Source organism: Lynx rufus, unplaced genomic scaffold (assembly GCF_022079265.1).
Source record: "Lynx rufus isolate CCGP_SWC_20201006 ecotype Redwood Valley unplaced genomic scaffold, mLynRuf1.p SCAF_7, whole genome shotgun sequence".
NCBI classification, from domain to species: Eukaryota; Metazoa; Chordata; class Mammalia; order Carnivora; family Felidae; genus Lynx; species Lynx rufus.
In genome coordinates this window covers 82970343-82990689 of record NW_025814889.1, presented here as the reverse complement: position 1 = coordinate 82990689, position 20347 = coordinate 82970343, and the positions used below count along the sequence as shown (strand labels likewise).

General features: G+C 38.6%; 1 protein-coding gene across 2 annotated transcripts in view; it reads right to left on the bottom strand.

The window, feature by feature from the left end:
- RBMS2 (RNA binding motif single stranded interacting protein 2) overlaps positions 1-19113 on the bottom strand; it is a 72951-nt gene extending 53838 nt beyond the window's left edge. Inside the window, exons 1-2 of one of the 2 annotated variants that reach the window (XM_047067035.1) lie at positions 18874-19113; positions 18603-18678 (exon numbers count right to left, since the gene is read on the bottom strand). Coding sequence is in view for 1 of the 2 variants with exons in the window: in XM_047067034.1 (XP_046922990.1) it covers positions 17621-17686 (66 nt within the window). In the remaining variant the exon portion in view is untranslated. Of the gene's footprint in view, positions 1-17620; positions 17759-18602; positions 18679-18873 lie in introns of those variants that run through there. The other variant, XM_047067034.1, reaches the window with a different exon arrangement.
- Positions 19114-20347: the final 1234 nt, after the last annotated feature.

The following is a 20347-nucleotide window of genomic DNA, read 5'->3' as shown; positions in this document are numbered from 1 at the left end:
ATATAAAAGTTAAAGAACAGAAGTACTGAGGCACCTGGCTGGCTCAGTTGGTAGAGCATGCAACTCTTGATCTCGGGGGTCATGACTTCAAGCCACACATTGGGTGTAGAGCCTACTTTAAAAAAAAAAAAGAAAGAAAGTCCTGCAATAGCTATACTTAAAATAATTTGTCAATGGATATACAACATAAAAATATGTAAACTGTGATATGAAAACACAAAATGTCAGGGGGAGGTTAAAAGCATAGATTTTGTATACAAAGACAAGTTACCAGTAATCAGTAATTATCAGAAAATCATCAATTCACAAAAAAAAGTCAGCAAAAGAGGAAGAAAAGAACTACAAGACAGCCAGAAATAGGGGTGCCTGGTCCTTGATCTTGATCCCAGGGTTGTGAGTTCAAGCCCCATTGGAGGGTAGAGTTTACTTAAGAAAAAAAAAAAAAAAAAAAAGGGGGCGCCTGGGTGGCGCAGTCGGTTAAGCGTCCGACTTCAGCCAGGTCACGATCTCGCGGTCCGTGAGTTCGAGCCCCACATGGGGCTCTGAGCCTGGAGCCTGTTTCCGATTCTGTGTCTCCCTCTCTCTCTGCCCTCCCCCGTTCATGCTCTGTCTCTCTCTGTCCCAAAAATAAATAAACGTTGAAAAAAAAATTTTTTTTTAAAAAGAAAAAAAAAAAGCCAGAAACAATTAACAAGATGCCAATAAGTCCTTACCTAGAAATTATCACTTTAAACGTGAATGGATTAAATTCTCCAGCCAAAATGCAGAGTGGCTGAATGGATAAAAGAACAAGACCCAACTTAACATGTTACTTACAAAACACACATAAGAACAAAGTAAATGGTTGGAAAAAGATATTCCATGCAAATGGAAACCAAGAGTGCAAGATAACTATACTTACATCAGAAGAAATAGACTTTAAGTAAAAAACAAGAGACATAGATCATTATATAATGATAAAGCAGTCAATTCATCCAGAGAATATAGAAATTGTAAATACATATGCACCCAACATGAAAGTACTTAAATATATTAAGCAAATAATAACAGATCTGAAGGAAAAAACAGACAACAGTACACTAATAGTAGGGGACTTAAACAACCCACTTTCAAAAATGGATAGATCACCCAGCAGAAAATTAATATAGAAATGCAGGACTCAAAGTATACTTTAAACCAAATGGCCCTAAGAGACACATACAGGACATTCCAACCAACAGGAGAATACACATTCTTTTTGCAAGTGTACATGAACATTCTGCAGATTAGAGCATGTATTAAATCACAAAACAAGTCTTAGTAAATGAAAAATTACTAAGCCCATCAAGTATCTTTTCTGGCCAAAATGGTAAAAAACTAGAATCAATAACAGAAGGAAAATTAGAAAATTCACAAAATGTGGAAATCAAACAATACACTCCTGAACAACCAATGGGTCAAAGAAGAAATTTTTACAATCCTGAAACAAAAAAAAATGGTAACACAACATACCAAAACTCATGATATGTAGCAAAAATATTGCGAAGAGGGAAGTTTATAGCAATAAATACTCACATTAAGAAAAAAATCGGGGCACCTGGGTGGCTCAGTCAGTTAAGCGTCCAACTGGCTCCGGTCATGATCTCGCAGTTTGTGAGTTCGAGCCCTGCATCTGGTTCTGTGCTGGAAGCTCAGAGCCTGGAGCCTGCTTCAGATTCTGTGTCTCCCTCTCTCTCTGCCCCTCCCCTGCTCACACTCTGTCTGTCTGTCTCTCTCTCAAAAATAAACATTAAAAAAAATTTTTTTAAAGAAAAAAAAATCTTGGGGCAGCTGGGTGGCTCAGACAGTTGGGTGTCGGAATCTTAATTTCAGCTCATTATCTCACAGTTCATGAGACTGAGTCCTGTGTCAGGATCCACACGGACAGGATGGAGCCTGCTTGGGATTTTATCTCTCCTCTCTTTCTCTCTCTACCCCTCCTCCTGCTTGTACTCTCTCTCTCAAAAATAAATATTTAAAATTTTTTTCAAACAACCTCAAGGACCTTGAAAAAGAAGACCATATTAAGCCCAAAGTTAATAGAAAAAATGAGAGAACAAAGGTCAGAGAAGAAATAAATCAAACAGAGAATAGAAAAACAATAGAAAAGCTCAGTGAAACTAATCATTGGTTTTTTGAAAAGATAAACAATTGACAACACTTTAGCTAGACTTACAAAGAAAAAGAGAACTCAAAATTGTACAGAAGAGACATTACAACTGATACCACAGAAACATAAAGGATAAGAGATTGCCATGAATAATTATACACCACCAAATTCGATAACCTAGAAGAAATAGATAAATTCATAGAAACTTACGCCTACCAAGTATTAATCATAAAAACAAACAGGGGCGTCTGGGTGGCTCAGTCAGTTAAGCGTCCAACTCTTGATTTTGACTTAGGTCATGACCTCATGGTTCATGAGGTTGAGCCATGCATGTACTGACAGTGAGGACCCTGCTTGGGATACTCTCTCCCCCTCTCTTTCAGCCCTTCCCCTGCTCACGCTCATTCTCTCAAAAATAAATAAAACATTAAACAAACTACACAGAAAATCTGAACAGACGAGTAACAAGTGAGGAGCTTGAATCAGTAATCAAACACCTCCCAAGAAAGAAAAGCCCAGGACCAGACAGCTTCATGGGAGAATTCTACCAAACATTTAAAGAATTAACACCAGTTCTTCTCAAACTCTTCTAAAAACTAAAGAGGAGGAAACATTCCCAAATTCATTTTGTAAGGCCACCATTATCTTGATACCAAAGCCAGATGAGCACACTAAGAGAAAACAACAGACCAAAATTTCTGATGAATATAGATACAAAAATTCTCAACAAAATACTAGCAAAATAGGGCGCCTGGGTGGCTCAGTTGGTTAAGCATCCGACTTCGGCTCAGGTCATGATCTAGTGGTTCGTGAGTTCAAGCCCTATGTCAGGCTCTGTGCTGACAGCTCAGAGCCTGGAGCCTGCTTCAGATTCTGTGTCTCCCTCTCTCTCTGCCCCTCCTCTGTTCACACTGTTTCTCTCTCTCAAAAATAAATAAACATTTTAAAAAATTAAAAAAAAATACTAGCAAAATAAATTCAACAGCACATTAAAAGGATCACATATCATAATGAAGTCAGATTTACCACTGGGATGAAAGGATGTTTTGACATACAGAAATCAATAAATGTGATACACCACAACAGAATGAAAGATAAAAATCATACATCTTAACAGATGCAGAAAAAGCAACTGACAAGATTCAACGTCCTTTTACTATAAAATTGCTCAACAAATTTGGTATAGAAGGAACATAATTCAACATACAAAGGCCATACACAACAAGCCCACAGCTAATATCATACTCAACAGTGAAAGGCTGAAAGCTTTTCCTCTAAAATCAGGAACAAGACAAGGATGCCCATTCTGACCACTCCTATTCAACACAGTACTAGAAGTTCTAGCTGTAGCAAGTAGGCTAGAAGAAATAAAGGCATCCAGGGTGGTAGCAGGTGCACCCTTAACATGCAGAATGACACCAGGGAGTTTCTGGACTTGTATTACCACAGAAATGCTCCGCCAACAACCATATCATCCACCAAGAACCACACATTCAAGGACGAGATGAACACGGCCAAGGTTGACAAGGTTCAACAGTCAGTTTAAAACCTACGCTATCTGTGGGGCCATGTGCAAGATAGGCAAGCCAGATAACAGCATCCTCTGACTGGCCAAGGCCCATGGCCTCATTTCAAAGAACTTCTGCCAGGGGCACCTCAGTGGCTCAGTGAGAGGAGCATGTGACTCTTTATCTCAGGGTCGTGATTCAAGCCCCATGTGGGGTGAAGAAATTACTTTAATAAAAAAATTAAAAAAAAAAAGAGGATCACAGATGTGGAATATTTGTCATAAATAAATAGCAACTTGCCACCCAAAAAAAGAAAATAAAGGTATCCAAATCTGAAAGGAAGAAGTATAATTGCTGATAACATATCCTATATACAAAAAATGATAAACCTCTACCAAGAAAGTGTGAGGCCTAACAAACGAATTCAGTAAAGCTTCAGGATACAAAATCAACATTAATAAACCAGTTGTTTTTCTATATACTATCAATGAAATCAGTTACATCTCCATATAGTATCAGAAAGAAAACAATTCCACTAACAAAAGCATCAAAAACAATAAAATACTTAAAAATAAGAAAGTGAAAGATCTGTATACTGGAAACTACAAAACACTGATGGAAGAAATTGAAAGTGGAGTGCCTGGGTGGCTCAGTGGGTTAAGGGTCTCGCTCTTGATTTCGGCTCAGGTCATGATCTCACGGTGCCTGAATTAGAGTCCGACGTTTAGTCTCTGGGCCATCAGCTTGAGATTCTCTCTCTCCCTCTCTCTCATTGCCCCACCCCCACTTGCATACGCCCACAACCCTCTCTCTGTCTCTCTCAAAAATAAATAAACCCTCAAGAAACTGGGATAGAAGGATCATACCTCATGATCATAAAAGCCATATACGCAAGACCCACCACTAATGTCCTCCTCAATGGGGAAAAACTGAGAGCTTTCTCCCTTAGGTCAAAAACACGACAGGGATGTCCATTCTCACCACTGTTATTCAACATAGTATTGGAAGTCCTAGCCTCAGCAATCAGAGAACACAAAAGAATAAAACACATCCAAATTGGCAAGGAAGAAGTAAAACTTTCACTCTTCGCAGATGACATAATACTCTATACAGAAAACCCAAAAGAGTCCACAAAAAACTGCTAGAACTGATCTATGAATTCAGCAAAGTCGCAGGATACAAAATCAATGTACAGAAATCTGTTGCATTCCTATACACCAATAATGAAGCAACAGAAAGAGAAATCAAGGAATCGATTCCATTTACTATTGCACCAAAACCCATAAAATACCTAGGAATAAATCTAACCAAAGAGGTGAAAAATCTATGCACTGAAAACTATAGAAAGCTTAAGAAAGAAATTGAAGAAGACACAAAGAAATCCATGCTCCTGGATTGGAAGAACAAATATTGTTGAAATGTTGATACTACCCAAAGCAATCTACATATTCAATGCAATCCCTATCAAAATAACACCAGCATTCTTCACAGAGCTAGAACAAACAATCCTAAAATTTGTATGGAACCAGAAAAGACCCTGAAAAGCCAAAGCAATCTTGAAAAAGAAAACCGAAGCTGAAGGCATCACAATCCCGGACTTCAATCTGTATTACAAAGTTGTAATCATCGAGACAGTATGGTACTGACACAAAAACAGACACTCAGATCAATGGAACAGAAGAGAGGACCCAGAAATGGACCCACAAACGTATGGCCAACTAATCTTAGACAAAGCAGGAAAGAATATCCAATGGAATAAAGACGGTCTCTTCGGCAAATGGTGCTGGGAAGACTTGACAGCGACGTGCAGAAAAATGAACCTGGACCACTTTCTTACACCATACACAAAAATAAGCTCAAAATGGATGAAAGACCTAAATGTAAGACAGGAAGCCATCAAAATCCGAGAGGAGAAAACAGGCAACAACCTCTCTGACCTTGGCTGCAGCAACTTCTTAGTCAACACATCTCCGGAGGCAAGGGAAACAAAAGCAAAAATGAACTATTGGAACCTCATCGAAAGAAAAAGCTACCCCCCAAAACACATAAAATAAATAAAAAAAACACAATAAAATAAAAATAAAAATAAAATATAAATAAATAAAAAGTTTCCAGGGGTGCCTGAGTGGCTCAGTCAGTTAAGCGTCCAACTTCGGCTCAGGTCATGATCTTGCAGTTCGTGGGTTTGAGCTCCACATCGAGCTCTGTGCTGACAGCTCAGAGCCTGGAGCCTGCTTCAGATTCTGTGTATCCCTCTCTCTCTGCCCCTCCCCCACTCACACTCTGTCTCTCTCAAAAATAAATATTAAAAAAATAAAAATACATAAATAATAAAAAGCTTCTGCACAGCAAAGGAAACAATCAGCAAAACTGAAAGGCAACCAACAGGGGAATCTGGGTGGCTCAGTCGGTTAAGCATCCGACTTCAGCTCAGGTCATGATCTCGCAGTCCGTGAGTTTGAGCCCCGCATTGGGCTCTGTGCTGACCGCTCAGAGCCTGGAGCCTGTTTCAGATTCTGTGTCTCCCTCTCTCTCTGACCCTCCCCCGTTCATGTTCTGTCTCTCTCTGTCTCAAAAATAAATAAACGTTAAAAAAAATTAAAAAAAAAAAAAAGGCAACCAACAGAATGGGAGAAGATATTTGCAAATGACATATCAGATAAAGGGTTAGTATCCAAAATCTATAAACAACTTATCAAACTCAACACCCAAAAACCAAATAATCCAGTGAAGAAATGGGCAAAAGACATGAATAGACACTTCTTCAAAGAAGACATCCAAATGGCTAACAAACACACGAGAAAATGCTCAACATCACTCATCATCAGGGAAATACAAATCAAAACCACAATGAGACACCACCTCCCACCTGTCAGAATGGCTAAAATGAACAAGTCAGGCAATGATAGACGTTGGTGAAGATGTGGAGAAAGGGGAACCCTTTTGCCCTGCTGGTGGGAATGCAGACTGGTGCAGTCGCTCTGGAAAACCGTATGGAGGTTCCTCAAAAAACTAAAAGTAGAACTACCCTACAACCCAGCAATTGCACTTGTAGGTATTTATCCAAACGATACTGGTGTGCTGTCTCGAAGGGGCACATGCACCCCAATGTTGATAGCAGCACTATCAACAATAGCCAAGGTATGGAAAGAGCCCAAATGTCCATCGACAGATGAATGGATAAAGAAGATGTGGTGTGTGTGTGTATGTGTGTGTGTGTGTGTGTGTATATATATATATGTATACGTATATATATATGTGTGTGTATATATATATATATACACACACACACACACACACATATATATATATATACATACCAGGAATAGTACTCAGCAATAAAAAAGAATGAATCTTGCCATTCGCAACAATGTGAATAGAACTAGAGTGTATTATGCTAAGTGAAATTAGTCAGAGAAAGACAAATATATGACTTCACTCATATGTGGAATTTGAGATACAAGACAGATGAACATAAGGAAGGGAAGCAAAAATAATATAAAAACAAGGAGTGGGGCAAAACATAAGAGACTCTTAAATATAGAGAACAAACTGATGGCTGCTGGAGGGGTTGTGGGTGGGGGGATGGTCTGTCTAAATAGGCAAGGGGCATTAAGGAAGTCACTTAGGAAGGAAGATGAGCACCGGGTGTTATTTGCAGGGGATGAATCACTGAATTCTACTCCTTTTTTTTTTTTTTTTTAAATGTTTATGTATTTTTAAGAGAGACAGACAGAGAGCAAGCAAGGGAGGGACAGAAAGAGAAACAGAGACACAGAATCCAAAGCAGGCTCCAGGCTCTGAGCTGTCAGCACAGGACCCAACTTGGGGCTCCAACTCACAGACCATGAGATCATGACCTGAGCCAAAGTCAGACGCTTAACCAACTGAGCCACCCAGGCACCCCTGATTCTACTCCTGAAATCATTATTGCACTATATGCTAACTTTGATGTAAATTAAAAAAAAAATTTTTTTTAATTAAATTTTAAAAGAGTACCTGGTTGGCTCAGTCAGTAAAGTATGCAACCCTTGATCTCAGGGTTGTAAGTTCAAGCCCCATGATGGCACAGAGCTTACTTAAAAAATAATAATAATAAAATTTTAACTAAAAAATTTAAAAAGCAGACACAGACCAATGGAAACAGAATCAAGAACCTAGAAATAAATCCACATATACACTGGCAACTCAAATTTGATAACAGAACCAAGAACATTCAATGAGGAAAGAACAGTCCCATCAATAAATGGTAACAGTAAAACTGTATATCTACACACAAAAGAATGAAATTGCACCCCTATATTAACAACCACTCACAAAAATTAATTTGAAATGGATTAAAGACTTAAATGTAAGATCCAAAACCATAAAACTCCTAGAAGAAAACAGTGAAAAAGCCCCTTCACATTGATCTAGTTGATGTTGTTTTTTTGGATATGACACCAAAAGTGCAAGCAACAAAAGCAAAAAATCAATATTGGGGCTATACCAAACGAAAAAGTTCTGCACAGCAAAAGAAACAATCAGCAAAATGAAAAGGAAACCTACAGAATTAAAGAAAATTTTGCAAACCATATAGCTAATGAGGGGTCAAAAAACCAGAATATATAAGGAACTAATATAAATGGATAGCAAAAAAAAAAAAAAAAAAATTAAAAAATGAGCAGATGCCTGGGTGGCTCAGTAGGTTGAGCATCCAACTTCAGCTCAGGTCATGATCTTCCGTTGCAGTTTGTGAGTTTGAGCCCCACATCAGGCTCGCTGCTGTCAACACAGAGCCTGCTTCAGATCCTCTGTCCCCTTCTCTCTGCCCCTCTCCCGCTCATGTTCTCTCTCTCTCTCTCTCTCAAAAATAAATAAACATTTTTTAAAAATGGGCAGAAAGCCTGAATAGACATTTTCCCAAAGAATACATACAAGTAGCCAATAGCTAAGTGAAAAAGTGCTCAATGTCACTAATCCTTAGGGAAACACAAATCAAAACCATAATGAGATATCACCTCACATCTGTTTTATTGTCATAAAAACAAGAGATAACAAATGCTGGAAAGGGTGTGGAGAAAAGAGAATCCTAGTGTACCATTAGTAGGAATGTAAATTGGTGCAGCCACTATGGAAAAGAGTATGGAGTATGGAGGTTCCTCAGAAAACTAAAAATAGAACTCCATTAGATCCAGCAATCCCACTTCTGGGTATAGATACATGGGAGATAAAATCACTTTCTCAAAGAGTATCTTGAGTCCCATGTTCACTGCCACATTATTCACAAGCGCCAAGACATGGAACCAATCTAAGTGTCTACTGACGGATGAATAAAGAAAATGTTGTATATACATACAAACAAATATTATTCAGTCATAAAAAGAAGGAAATTTTCCTATTGGTGACAACACGGATGGACATGGAGGGCATTACACTAAGTGAAAGAAGTCAGAGAAAGACAAATACTGTGATCTCATTTACACGTGGGATCAAAAAACATCAAACTCATAGAAACAGAGAATAGAATGGTGGTTGCCAAGGGTTAAGGGGTAAGGAAAATAGGGAGATGTTGGTCAAAGGGTACAAACTTCCAATTATAAGAGGAGTAAGTTCCAGGGATCTAATGTACAGCACTGTGATTAATTATGGTTAATACCACGGTAACGTATACTTTAAAGCTGCTACGACAGTAGAGGTTTAATGTGCTCACCAACAACAAAGAGGTAACTATTTGAGGTGAAGGATATGTTATCTGACCTTAAAGTGGTAAACCTTTTGCAATACAGATGTATATTAAATCATCACATTTTACACATTAAACTTACAGAATGTTATATGCCAATTATATCTCAATAAAGCTGGGGTGGGGAAGTTGGGATGGGGGGGAAATACCTGATGACTATGATGATTTCTCTTAGTGGGCTAGTAGGGGCAGAAGCCAGACTGGAGGGGGATGAAGAATGAATAGAAGATTTTGAACTGAATATATGTAATTACCTCTATAGCTTCCCAAATCCCACTAAAATCATAAAAGTTTTAGAAAGACACAGGAGTGTCTGACTGGCTCAGTCGAAAGAGCATGCGACTCTTGATCTTGGGGTGGTGAGTTCAAGCCCCACACTGCGTTTACACCCAGTAAAAAAATATAAATAAATAAATGAAAACTTTAATTTAAAAAAAAAATAGGAGGGGCACTGGGGTGGCTCAGTCAGTTAAGCGACCGACGCTCTTGGGTTTCGGCTCAGGTCATAATCTCACAGTTTGCAAGTTTGAGCCCAGCATCTATCAGTGAGAAGCCCACTTGGGATTCTCTCTCTCTCCCTCTCTCTCTCTCTCTCTCTCTGCCCATCCCCCCACCTCATTTTCTATCTCTCAAAATAACTTAAAGAAAAAAAAAAAAAAGGAGCACCTGAGTGACTCAGTCCGATAAGTCACTGACTCTTCATTTCAACTTGGGTCATGATCTCACAGTTTTTGAGATGGAGCCCTGTATCAGGCTCTGCACTGACAGCACAGAGCCTGCTCGGGATCCTCTCTCTCTCTCTGCCCTTCCCTTGTTCACATTCTTTCTCTCTCTCAAAAAAAAATTTTTTTTAATTAAAAAAAATAAAAAATAAATTAATAGGAGTGCCTGGGTAGCTCAGTCAGTTAAGCACCCAACTCCTGATTTCAGCTCAGGTCTTGATTTCAGATCTTACAAACTGTAACATCGAGCCCCCACTTAGGATACTCTCTCCCTGTTCCTCTCTGCCCCACCGCCCCCCGCCTCTATGGTTGCAAGCACACTCTCTCTCTCTCAAAATACATACATAAAATAATAAATAAATAAATAAATAAATAAATAAATAAATAAATAAAGCATTAAAAAGGGCTTTTTTGATAAAAGAAGTAATAGTTGGGGTGTCTGGCCGGCTCAGTGAGTGGTAGAACATGTGACTCTTAATCTTAGGGTCATGAGTTCAAGTCCCATGTTGGGCATAGAGTTTACTTAAAAAAAAAAAAAAAAAAAGAAAAGAATAGGCCATTTACATCCTAACATGTGATTATAAATATTACGCATTCTCAAAAGAATCCAATGAAGTATATCAGTACTTTAGATGAAAAATCAAGGTCTTAGAGAGCCTAAGAAACTTGGAACTAATACCCAGCTAGCAAACTGACAAAGTCACAATTAAATTCAGCTCTAACTCCATATTACACAATTTGTATAGAATACAATGCTGCCTTCCTTTGTTTAACCTTAGTTTAATGCCTAACATTAGCTTAATTACATTTATTAGGGTAGATTTTTTTCAGGATCTACGAGTAGGCTTTAGAAGCTATTATCAGGAGGCGCCTGGGTGCCTTAGTCGGTTAAGCGTCCAACTTTGGTTCAGATCATGATCTCACGGTTTGGGGTTCAAGACCCACATCGGGCTCTGTGCTGACAGCTCAGAGCCTAGAGCCTGTTTCAGATTCTGTGTCTCCCTCTCTCTTTCTCTGTCTCTCCCCTGCTTACACTCTATCTCTCTCAAAAATAAATAAGCATTAAAAAAAATTAAAATCAGGTGTTTTGGGGGATAATAAACTGAATGATGGGGCATAATAAACTGAATGACACCCTATCTACCTTTACAGAGTTTACACTCCAGCAATGAAAATAAGACAATCACCTAAAGGATTCCAAAACAACACAAAATTACATAAATTGCCATATATGAAATACAAAATTTTATAGAGGCTCAGAAAAAAAAAAAAGTCCTCTTTGGGGGTGGGAGGTAGAGGGATTAGGAGATGCTTTATAGAAGAGGTAACTTTTCAGCTGAACTTAAAGAGATAGATAGGGTTTTAAAGGACAGTTTTATTTGAGCTACTGAACAGCCTCAGTCATGCTGTAGCCCCAGGGCCTAGCACACTGGAGCAGTTTAATGAATGTGGGTGGAGTGAACAAATGAACAGAAAGGCCATTCCAAAAGGAAGGGACAACAACAAAGGATCAGAGGCTGAATACATGAGGCACAACAAAAATAAAAGGATCACAAAGAAGGAACACAAATAGGCACATACATATTTAGGAAATAAGAATCAAGTACCTCGCCATGATTCTTTTTACATTTTGGCTCCCATATCTCCCATCTTTAAGAAAATTCTCTCAATATCACCCCCATCCTGTTTCTGCCTTTATCTCACTTCTCTATTCCTTATCTTTTTAAAATAATGATTTTATTGACATATAATTTATACACCATGTAATTAGCCCACTTAAAGTATAAATTCAATGGTATTTAGATCACACTTTCACAACCATTATTACCACAATCAATTTTAGAACATTTTCATTACCCCAAAAGGAAACCCAATACCCGTCACTCCCCATTTACCCCCAACCATCACCCTCCCCCCTGGACCTAGGCAACCATTAATCCACCTTCTGTCTTCATAGATTTGCCTGTTCAGGACATTTCATATAAATGGAAGCATAAAATATGTGGGCTTTCGTGAGTGGCATCTTTGACCTAGCAAAATATTTTTCAAGGTTCATCCATTTTGTAGAATGTATCAGTACCCTATTCCTTGTTACTGATGAATAAAATTCCAAAAATTGCACTGTATGGATATATACAACATTTTATTTATTTATCTGTTCATCAGTTGGTAGATATCTGGCTTGCTTCTACCTTCAATGTTGCTATGAACACTGGTGTACAGTTTTTATGTGGACATGTTTTAATTTCTCTTGAGTATATACCTAGGAGTGTGCTTAACCTTTTAAGGAACCACCAAACTCTTTTCCAAAGAAGTTGCACCATTTAACATTCCCACATGCAGTGTATGAAGAGTCCAATACTCCATGTTATTACCTGTCATTTTGATTACAACCATCCTAGTGGGTGCAAAGTGGTATCTCATTGTGGTTTTGATTTACATTTCTTTTTTTTTTTTTTAACGTTTATTTATTTTTGAGACAGAGAGAGACAGAGCATGAACGGGGGAGGGGCAGAGAGAGAGGGAGACACAGAATCCGAAACAGGCTCCAGGCTCTGAGCCATCAGCCCAGAGCCCGACGCGGGGCTGGAACTCACGGACCGCGAGATCGTGACCTGAGCTGAAGTCGGACGCTTAACCGACTGCGCCACCCAGGGGACCCTTGATTTACATTTCTTGATAGCTAATAATGCTGAACACCTTGTTCATGGTTATTTGTAGATCTTCTTTGAAGAAATGCCTATTCATATCTTGCCCATTTCTTAATTGGGTTCTGCTCTCCATCTTAAAGTTCTTAAATTTTTTTTTTAATGTTTATTTTTGACAGAGAGAGAGAGAGACAGAGTATGCGTGGGGGAGGGGCAGAGAGAGAAGGAGACACAGAATCCAAAGCAGGCTCCAGGCTCTGAGCTGTCAGCACAGAGCCCGACGTGGAGTCTGAACTCACAGACCGCGAGATCATGACCTGAGCCAAAGTCGGAAGTTCAACCGACTGAGCCACCCAAGCGCCCTGACTCCATCTTAAAGTTCTTCAACGATTACTCTATACACACCATCTATACTACATTACCTTTTACAATCATCAACCCACTCCAACCTTGCTTTTGCTCCCCACTCTGAAACTGCTCGTCAAAATTATCAACCACCTCTGCAGTGACAAAATCAACGGCTCATCTTCAGTCCTCATTTTCCAGGATAAAACTCTATGGTTTGCACATATGTATTTTAATTCCATCTGACCCCTTATTCTCATCTATATTTTATCATCCTGTTTCTTGTATTTTCTTACTGCATATTTTCTTATGGAATTAAAATGTAAACTAAAGGGTATATCCAGAGAATTGCAAGTAAAACAACTGGGTGGGGCAGAGTGAAGGTAGTGGAATCAAGGCGGGTAGGTGGGGAAGATAAGAAAAGGCTGGATAAATAGTGAGTATTGGGCTACAGATTTGGACTTTGTTTGGCAGGTAATACGTAGCCATTAAAGGTTTTTATACAAGAAATGCTCAGCACTAGACCCTTGGGATGTTGGAAGACTATATCAGCAGCAAGTATAAAATTATTTAGAGGGTGGAGAAACAGGAGGCAAGGAGATCATGTAGGATACGTATTACAGGAGAAAAGATAATCAGTGTAGTAGTGCTCAAAATGTAAAGGAGGAATCAACAGAGAGACATTACCACTAAACTCTAACCGAGTCCACTTTATTACCAGTAACAGAATAGCCGCCCCCAGACAAGAGATGTTAGACCTAAACATTCTTAGTCCTCAGTTCTACTAAGTTTGATTTGATAGAAACTAGATGAATATGTAGTAAACACAATTATCTTTCCCTGTTGTAAATACATAAACAATTATAGTATTGCTTCTCTCCTGAGTAAACAAAAATTTCAAGTAACTCATGCTTCTCAGAGTGAAGATCTGACAATGCCCAGCAGTCAGTTCTACTCTCATCATTACTTCCAGCCCCCCCGTACTGATCTTCAATAAGTTAAGATCAAGAGGAAATAGAAATTTATGCAAAATAGGCTGGGGAAGGCAAGTTATCCCAAGTTAAACACAATCTCCTTTCTTTTTTTTTTTCCACAGGAAATAGTTGTTGATGCTCTGAGGAGTTAAATTATAATAACACATGCCAGGAAGATGATGTCAGGGAAGGCGTGGTTAGGCCCTTTACAAGTCTGAGATTCCTACAGTTCCAAACATTGCCTCTTTCAATCTCACCTACACTCAAAATCTCTCTACTGAGCTACTCTTTCTAACACTGAAGAAAAGAGTTGAGATCCTAGAACTCTGATCTTTTTACCTTAAAACAATTAAAAAAAAAAGTTTTAATGAACCAAAGAGTAAGTGAAGGCCATTAAAACAGCTGTTTTTAAAACATGTACTACATTGTTTTGTAGAATCGGTCTTTGAAATCCACATTCCCCCCTTCTGTGACTATTTTAATTCTAGAGAAAAGAATGAATATTCAACACTACATCTTGAGAAAGAATCTACCTTTATTAGGAGTTATACATTCCTTGACTGTATTCCTTTTTTACCATAACCAAAAAAGAGTAAGAAAACTACTGTCATAGACTCCTCAGGTAACAAAGTCCCTGACAAATGAAGTACATGAATACGTTTCAAAATAAGGCAAACCTACTTGTTAAGGTCAAGTAAATAAAATTAATACACTTTCAAGCAAGTCACAACACTAGGTAAAAATGGCTTTTCTGAGCTCACTGGCAATTATTCTTACTCTACAAACTAGAAGTGATGACTACAGTAAATTATGATGTAAAAATTCCCTTAAAGAAAGCAGATCTCTACAAATCTATTATACTAGATTTTTGTATAATAATGATGGACAATAAAAGCAGATATTTATAATTTGTATTTTTCAAAAGTTTAAATTTTTATTGTTATTTCAGTTTTTTAAACATTTTGGACAAGTCCAAGAACTTTATTATACAGGCTTGATCTACTTGAGAAACAGCTCTTAATAGAAATGGCAAATAAGCCAAAGTCAAAATTAAAACTTTATCTTGTCATAGAAAAGCCTGGTAGGATACACACACCAAATTGCTACCAGTTATTTTCCTTGAAGGGTGGGATTTGGGTAAGGAACTTCCAGACATGAAGGGAAGACTTAACTTTTTATTTTATATGCCTCTTTATGCTTAATTTTTTTTTTTAATGGGCAGGTCTTAAATTTATTACTAAAAACAAAAGTTATTTTAAAAATGTGACCTTGGTTATAAAAATTTACAAATTACATTAACAAATCCATCCAAACATTCTTCCTAAAAGAGAAGTGAACACATGTCAACACAAAGACAAAGAACAACATAGTAATGTTTTAAATATACCCAATATTCACCAACCTACATATTTACACAAGGAGTCATATACATTGCTACAAAGTGATGTCATCATAACACAGACCTATAAAAACCCAAAGAATTCTTTTTTTTTTTTTAATTTGAGAAAATGAGAGAGAGCGCACACATATGTGTAAGCAGGATACAGGGGCAGAGGGAGAGACAGAATCCTAAGCAGGCAATAAGTTCAGCACGGAGCCCGACATGGGGCTCAATCCCACAACCCTGGAATAATGACCTGAGCCAAAATCAAGAGTTGGATGCTCAACTGAGTCACCCAGGTGCCCCATGAGCCAAAAGAATTCTTGACAAATACATTAATAAGTATGTACCTAACCATGTTTTCTCAATGGCTTCTCAAACCTTACAAGTTATCAGAAGAGACATGAGATTTGAATCCAAGTCCATAATTATGCTTGTTTGTCCCTTATGCTACCCTAGATTTAGAAGCTGGTTAAATATTTCCTATACTACAAGGCAGAAAGGGAGTGAAGAGAGCTAGTTTAGACAGCATCAAATACATGAAACCCCTAAGAGGGAAAAAAAACTAACTTCCAGAATTCATTTTACTTTATTTTAATGGGTGTGGGTAACCTGAGAGACTTGGAGAAAAAATATTAAGAAGGAAAGTTTCATATAGTACTATATAAATTTTAAAAGGAACAAAAACAAATGTAATATCCTTCTATCAAAATCCTATACTCATGGGGCACCCGGCTGGCTCAGTTGTAAAAGTGTGCAACTCTTGATCTTGGGGTCATGGGTTCAAGCCCCATGTTGGGTATAGAGTTACTTAAATAAATAAAACTTTTTCCTTTTTTTTTTTTTTTAAGTTTATTTATTTATTTTGAGAGAGAGAGAGAGAGCATGAGCAGGGGACAGGCAGAAAGAGAGGGAGAGAGAGAATCCCAAGCAGGCTCCTTGCTGTCAGTGCTGAGCTCCACACAGGGCTTGAACTCATGAACCATGAGATCATGACCTGAGAGGAAACCAAGAGTCAGACGCTTAACTGATTGAGCCACCCAAGCGCCCCAAAACTTTTTTTAAAAATCGCATATTCATAAGTGTATGTCTATTACTGATAACCAACAAACATATAAGTACCCATATTTCTTAAGGATATAAACCAGAATGAATGCTATTATAAGCTGATTCTAAGTGTTTTGGGTCTAAACATTTACCAACTGCCTTGATCAGACACTTTAAGTTACCTATAGTAGCATCTTTAGGTATATGAGAAAGCAGCAGGAATCTTTCCCACACCCTCTAACACTCCATCAGATGGGCAAAAGATCCCTACACATCTAGGTCATCTTTTTTCTTCAAAGAACAGTTACAATGCCAAGAAAGAGGCTAAAGGGTCTTTCTCCTACAGCAAGAAGTTCCTCCTGATCAGCACTGTGTGCCCTGAAATGCCAAGAAACTGCCAAGGATACTCCCTGGTGAATGTGGGCATAACTGTCCACCTCTCATTAGACTGCCCATGTCCCCAAGCACAACACAATTCTCTGGCAACCCTGGGTTAATCACAAAAACTCTAAGGATCCCTGCTGAGCCTGGCCATCAGCAGAGGTCTAAGCAGCAGCTCAGCAGCAGAAACCAAAGAATCACAGAACTTTCTGCCTTAATCCCAAAGTATGTCTTCTCTTACCACTCCTTCCCTATGGCTAGGTGGGGCAGTCTAGAGTATACCCTGTTCTTGATGAAGCTGTTGTGATTTCCCTGACTATAATTCCCCCACCTGATAATCCTGGTTGAGTGAGTAGAAAGGAAGGTTGCCGGAGAGGGGGAAAAACAGTTATTCAAAAAGATGAAAATAACTTCGGAGAGAGTGAGCACAGGACCAGGGTTTGAGATGACATTATTATCCCAGTGGAGACTGGGTATATCAGCAGGAAGTCAAACTAACTTCATTTCACAAAGATACAAACTTGCAACTTTGATTTGTTTTTAATTCCCCTGCCTTCTCAGGCCTCACACACAGGGACTGTAAATTGCTGGAACTTCAAAACCAGGTGAGAAAAGATGCCGAAAGAAGTGGTGGAAAAGGGAGAGGCGCTGAGCAGAGAGAGGAATTCCGTTCCCCTCTTAAGAAGAATGTTAAAGCCAAGGGCACTCCCGGATCCCCAGGAAAGGAAGTAGCTGGATTCCAAAAAAGCACTTTTCCCTACCTTCTTGTTGTTCTTGTTATAGCCAAAAGTCGAAATCCCAGGCCTGGAAGTCACTGATAGCAGCATTTTCTCTTTAATGTAAGGGAGCTGAGAGAGAGAGGAGGGAGGGAAAAGGAGGGGGAAGGGGGGGGAAGAGAAAATGAGAGGGAAAAGGGAGGGGGAGGAAAAAGGGGGAGAAAAGGAGCAAGAGGGAGAGAGATGGGGGGGCGGGAGAGAAAGAGCTGGGGCTGCTTGTTTACGTCACTGAGAGAAGTTAACCAAGAGTCTGAATAAGGCACTTCCACTGGGTCCTAATGCCCAAGATGTTATTTATTTATTTTTTCCCACAGTCTTAGTAGTTAAAGCAAAAGAAAAGTTCTTAGGTCTACCCCTTTCAACTCCATCCCTTCTCCAATATGAACAAGTTCTGTTTCTCCTGAAAAGACACTGAAGATTTTTTTTTTCCCTTAGAGTTACAAGATTTAGAAAAAGCTTTCAAGTTTGATTTTAAAGGGGCCACTGAGATACACTGCCTTAGAGAACTCATGAAGACAACTCTACTGAGAAAGAATATGTGAGATGAGCTCAGGACTTTTCCCACACTTTATACTTACAGTGATCTTAAGACACGAAGAAAGAACAAACAGAAGAGCTCACCAAACAGCAGAGACAGACTGCGGGAAATAACTAGTTTCAGATCTGTGGATAGTTCTATTCCTCTTGACTCAAGCTGATGGGCTGATGCTTCTCACCCCTTTTCAGATTCCCCCAGGCATCAGAATCCCCCAGGCATGATTTCACACTTAAGAAGGAATTATCAAACTTAACTATGCCATGAAACTTGGTGCCTAGTGATTTCTTTGCTTTCCCCCCAGCTTTATTAAGATAAAATTGCCTACCTAGCACTTTCTTCAACAACTGTAAGCTATCTTGTTTGATTCTTTATCCCACCATTTTCTAGTCTTCAAGGTCCATAAAGCTGAAACAGTTAAGAGTTACTCACCAAATCTGGAATTTATGCCCAAACTGAAGTTCACAGAGTTGGGATGTTTGCTTCAAGTTGTCTCTGAGCTGTAGAGCTGTAGGAAAAAATAACCATAAAAAAACATAAGCTTCACAGAGAAAAAAATACAAAGTTCTCAGGGAAGAAGAACCTAACACAGTTGAGACAACATTCACCTCAAACAGTTTCAAAGTAATGTCCTGTGGAAGTAGCCTTAATAAGAAACTTGTAGGAAACCAAAAATTCCAGAATGACACCTAGTAATTCTTACCAATCCAAATGGAACAGGGATATATATAGAATCAAAGCCTTCAAATCTCTTCTTCAGGTCACCTTGTGCCATCATACATGTTCTCTTAAATTAACCTTGTCAGCTTTGCCACGACAAACGTTAAGCCCAAACCCTTTCTTAAATGAAGTCCCAGTAGTCTCTATTCCAGTTTTCCTGTCACCTTTTTGCTGTGATAATGGGACCCACAGTACTAACATTCTGCAGAAAAAATACACACATATCACATACCACCCCCAAACTCTAACTTTCATTTCCAATAGGACAGGAAGTGCCTGCTCAGCTCAAGGGACACAGGAAGGGTGGGAGCAGCCTCAATGTGGGAACTGCAACTGAGATTGGAAGAACAGCAGTCAAATGCAATAAATAAATTACTAAAAGGTATCTCTCAGCGCTACCATATTTTTTTAAGTCCCTTTTCTGCCCTCATAGATTTTCATTCATTATATGCCAAGTTATCCATGCCATTTAGGCCCTTAGTTGATTTCTTCTCCCTTACCCTAACAATGTGGCACAAAAACCTTAATCTCTAAGGCCTGATTTATAATGCCAGTCAACCTAATTTATTTATTTTTTTTTAATTCTAACATTCTCGGGGGTCCTGGGTTGCTCAGTTAAGTGCCTGGCTTGATTTCAGCTTAGGTCATGATGTCAGAGTTTGTGGGTTTGAGCCCTGCAACAAGCCCTACATCTGGCTCCATGTTGAGAGCCTGCTGCCTGCTTGGGATTCTCTCTCCCTCTCTCTCTGCCCCTCCCCAGCTCACATACATGCACGTGAGCTTTCTCTCAAAATAAATAAACATTAAAAAAAATTCTAACATGCTCAATGTGTTTTGTTTTCCTACTGCATCCTTTAACACTCAATGGTATTTTAGAATTTAAAATAGTTAAAACTATGAGTTTTAGAGAGAGGCAGACATGAGTTCAAATGCTGACACTTTTGTAGTTACTACTTATGTGACTTTATGCCAGGGTACTTAACATCTCTAATTCACTCATTTGCAAAATGGAAATAATACCTACTTCATTAGCCTCTGGAATCAAATCTAAATTTTAGCTCAGTCCTGTCACTTACAAAATGAATGACACTGAAAATAACCCACGTCTGGATTTTTCTCATTTGTAAAATAGGGTAAATGGTATCTACTTCCTAAAATTGTCATGAAATGAAATAAGGCAATACATAATAAGCCTTTTAGAAAGGTTCCCTGGCACTTGGTAAACACTCAATAGATATTAGCTCTGTTATAATTAATTGCTCTATTATCTCCAGCATGTATCCCTCTGGATATTGTATAACCCAGATTTAACGATCTGAAGTGAGTATTTCCAAAAACCAGTATCTTGATTACATTCAAAAGATTATACTAGGACTAGGCAGGCTAAACTATAACTAGAAATACTAGATATGAAATTTCAGGAATCACCCATCCAATTTCATTTATTTCCCTACCTT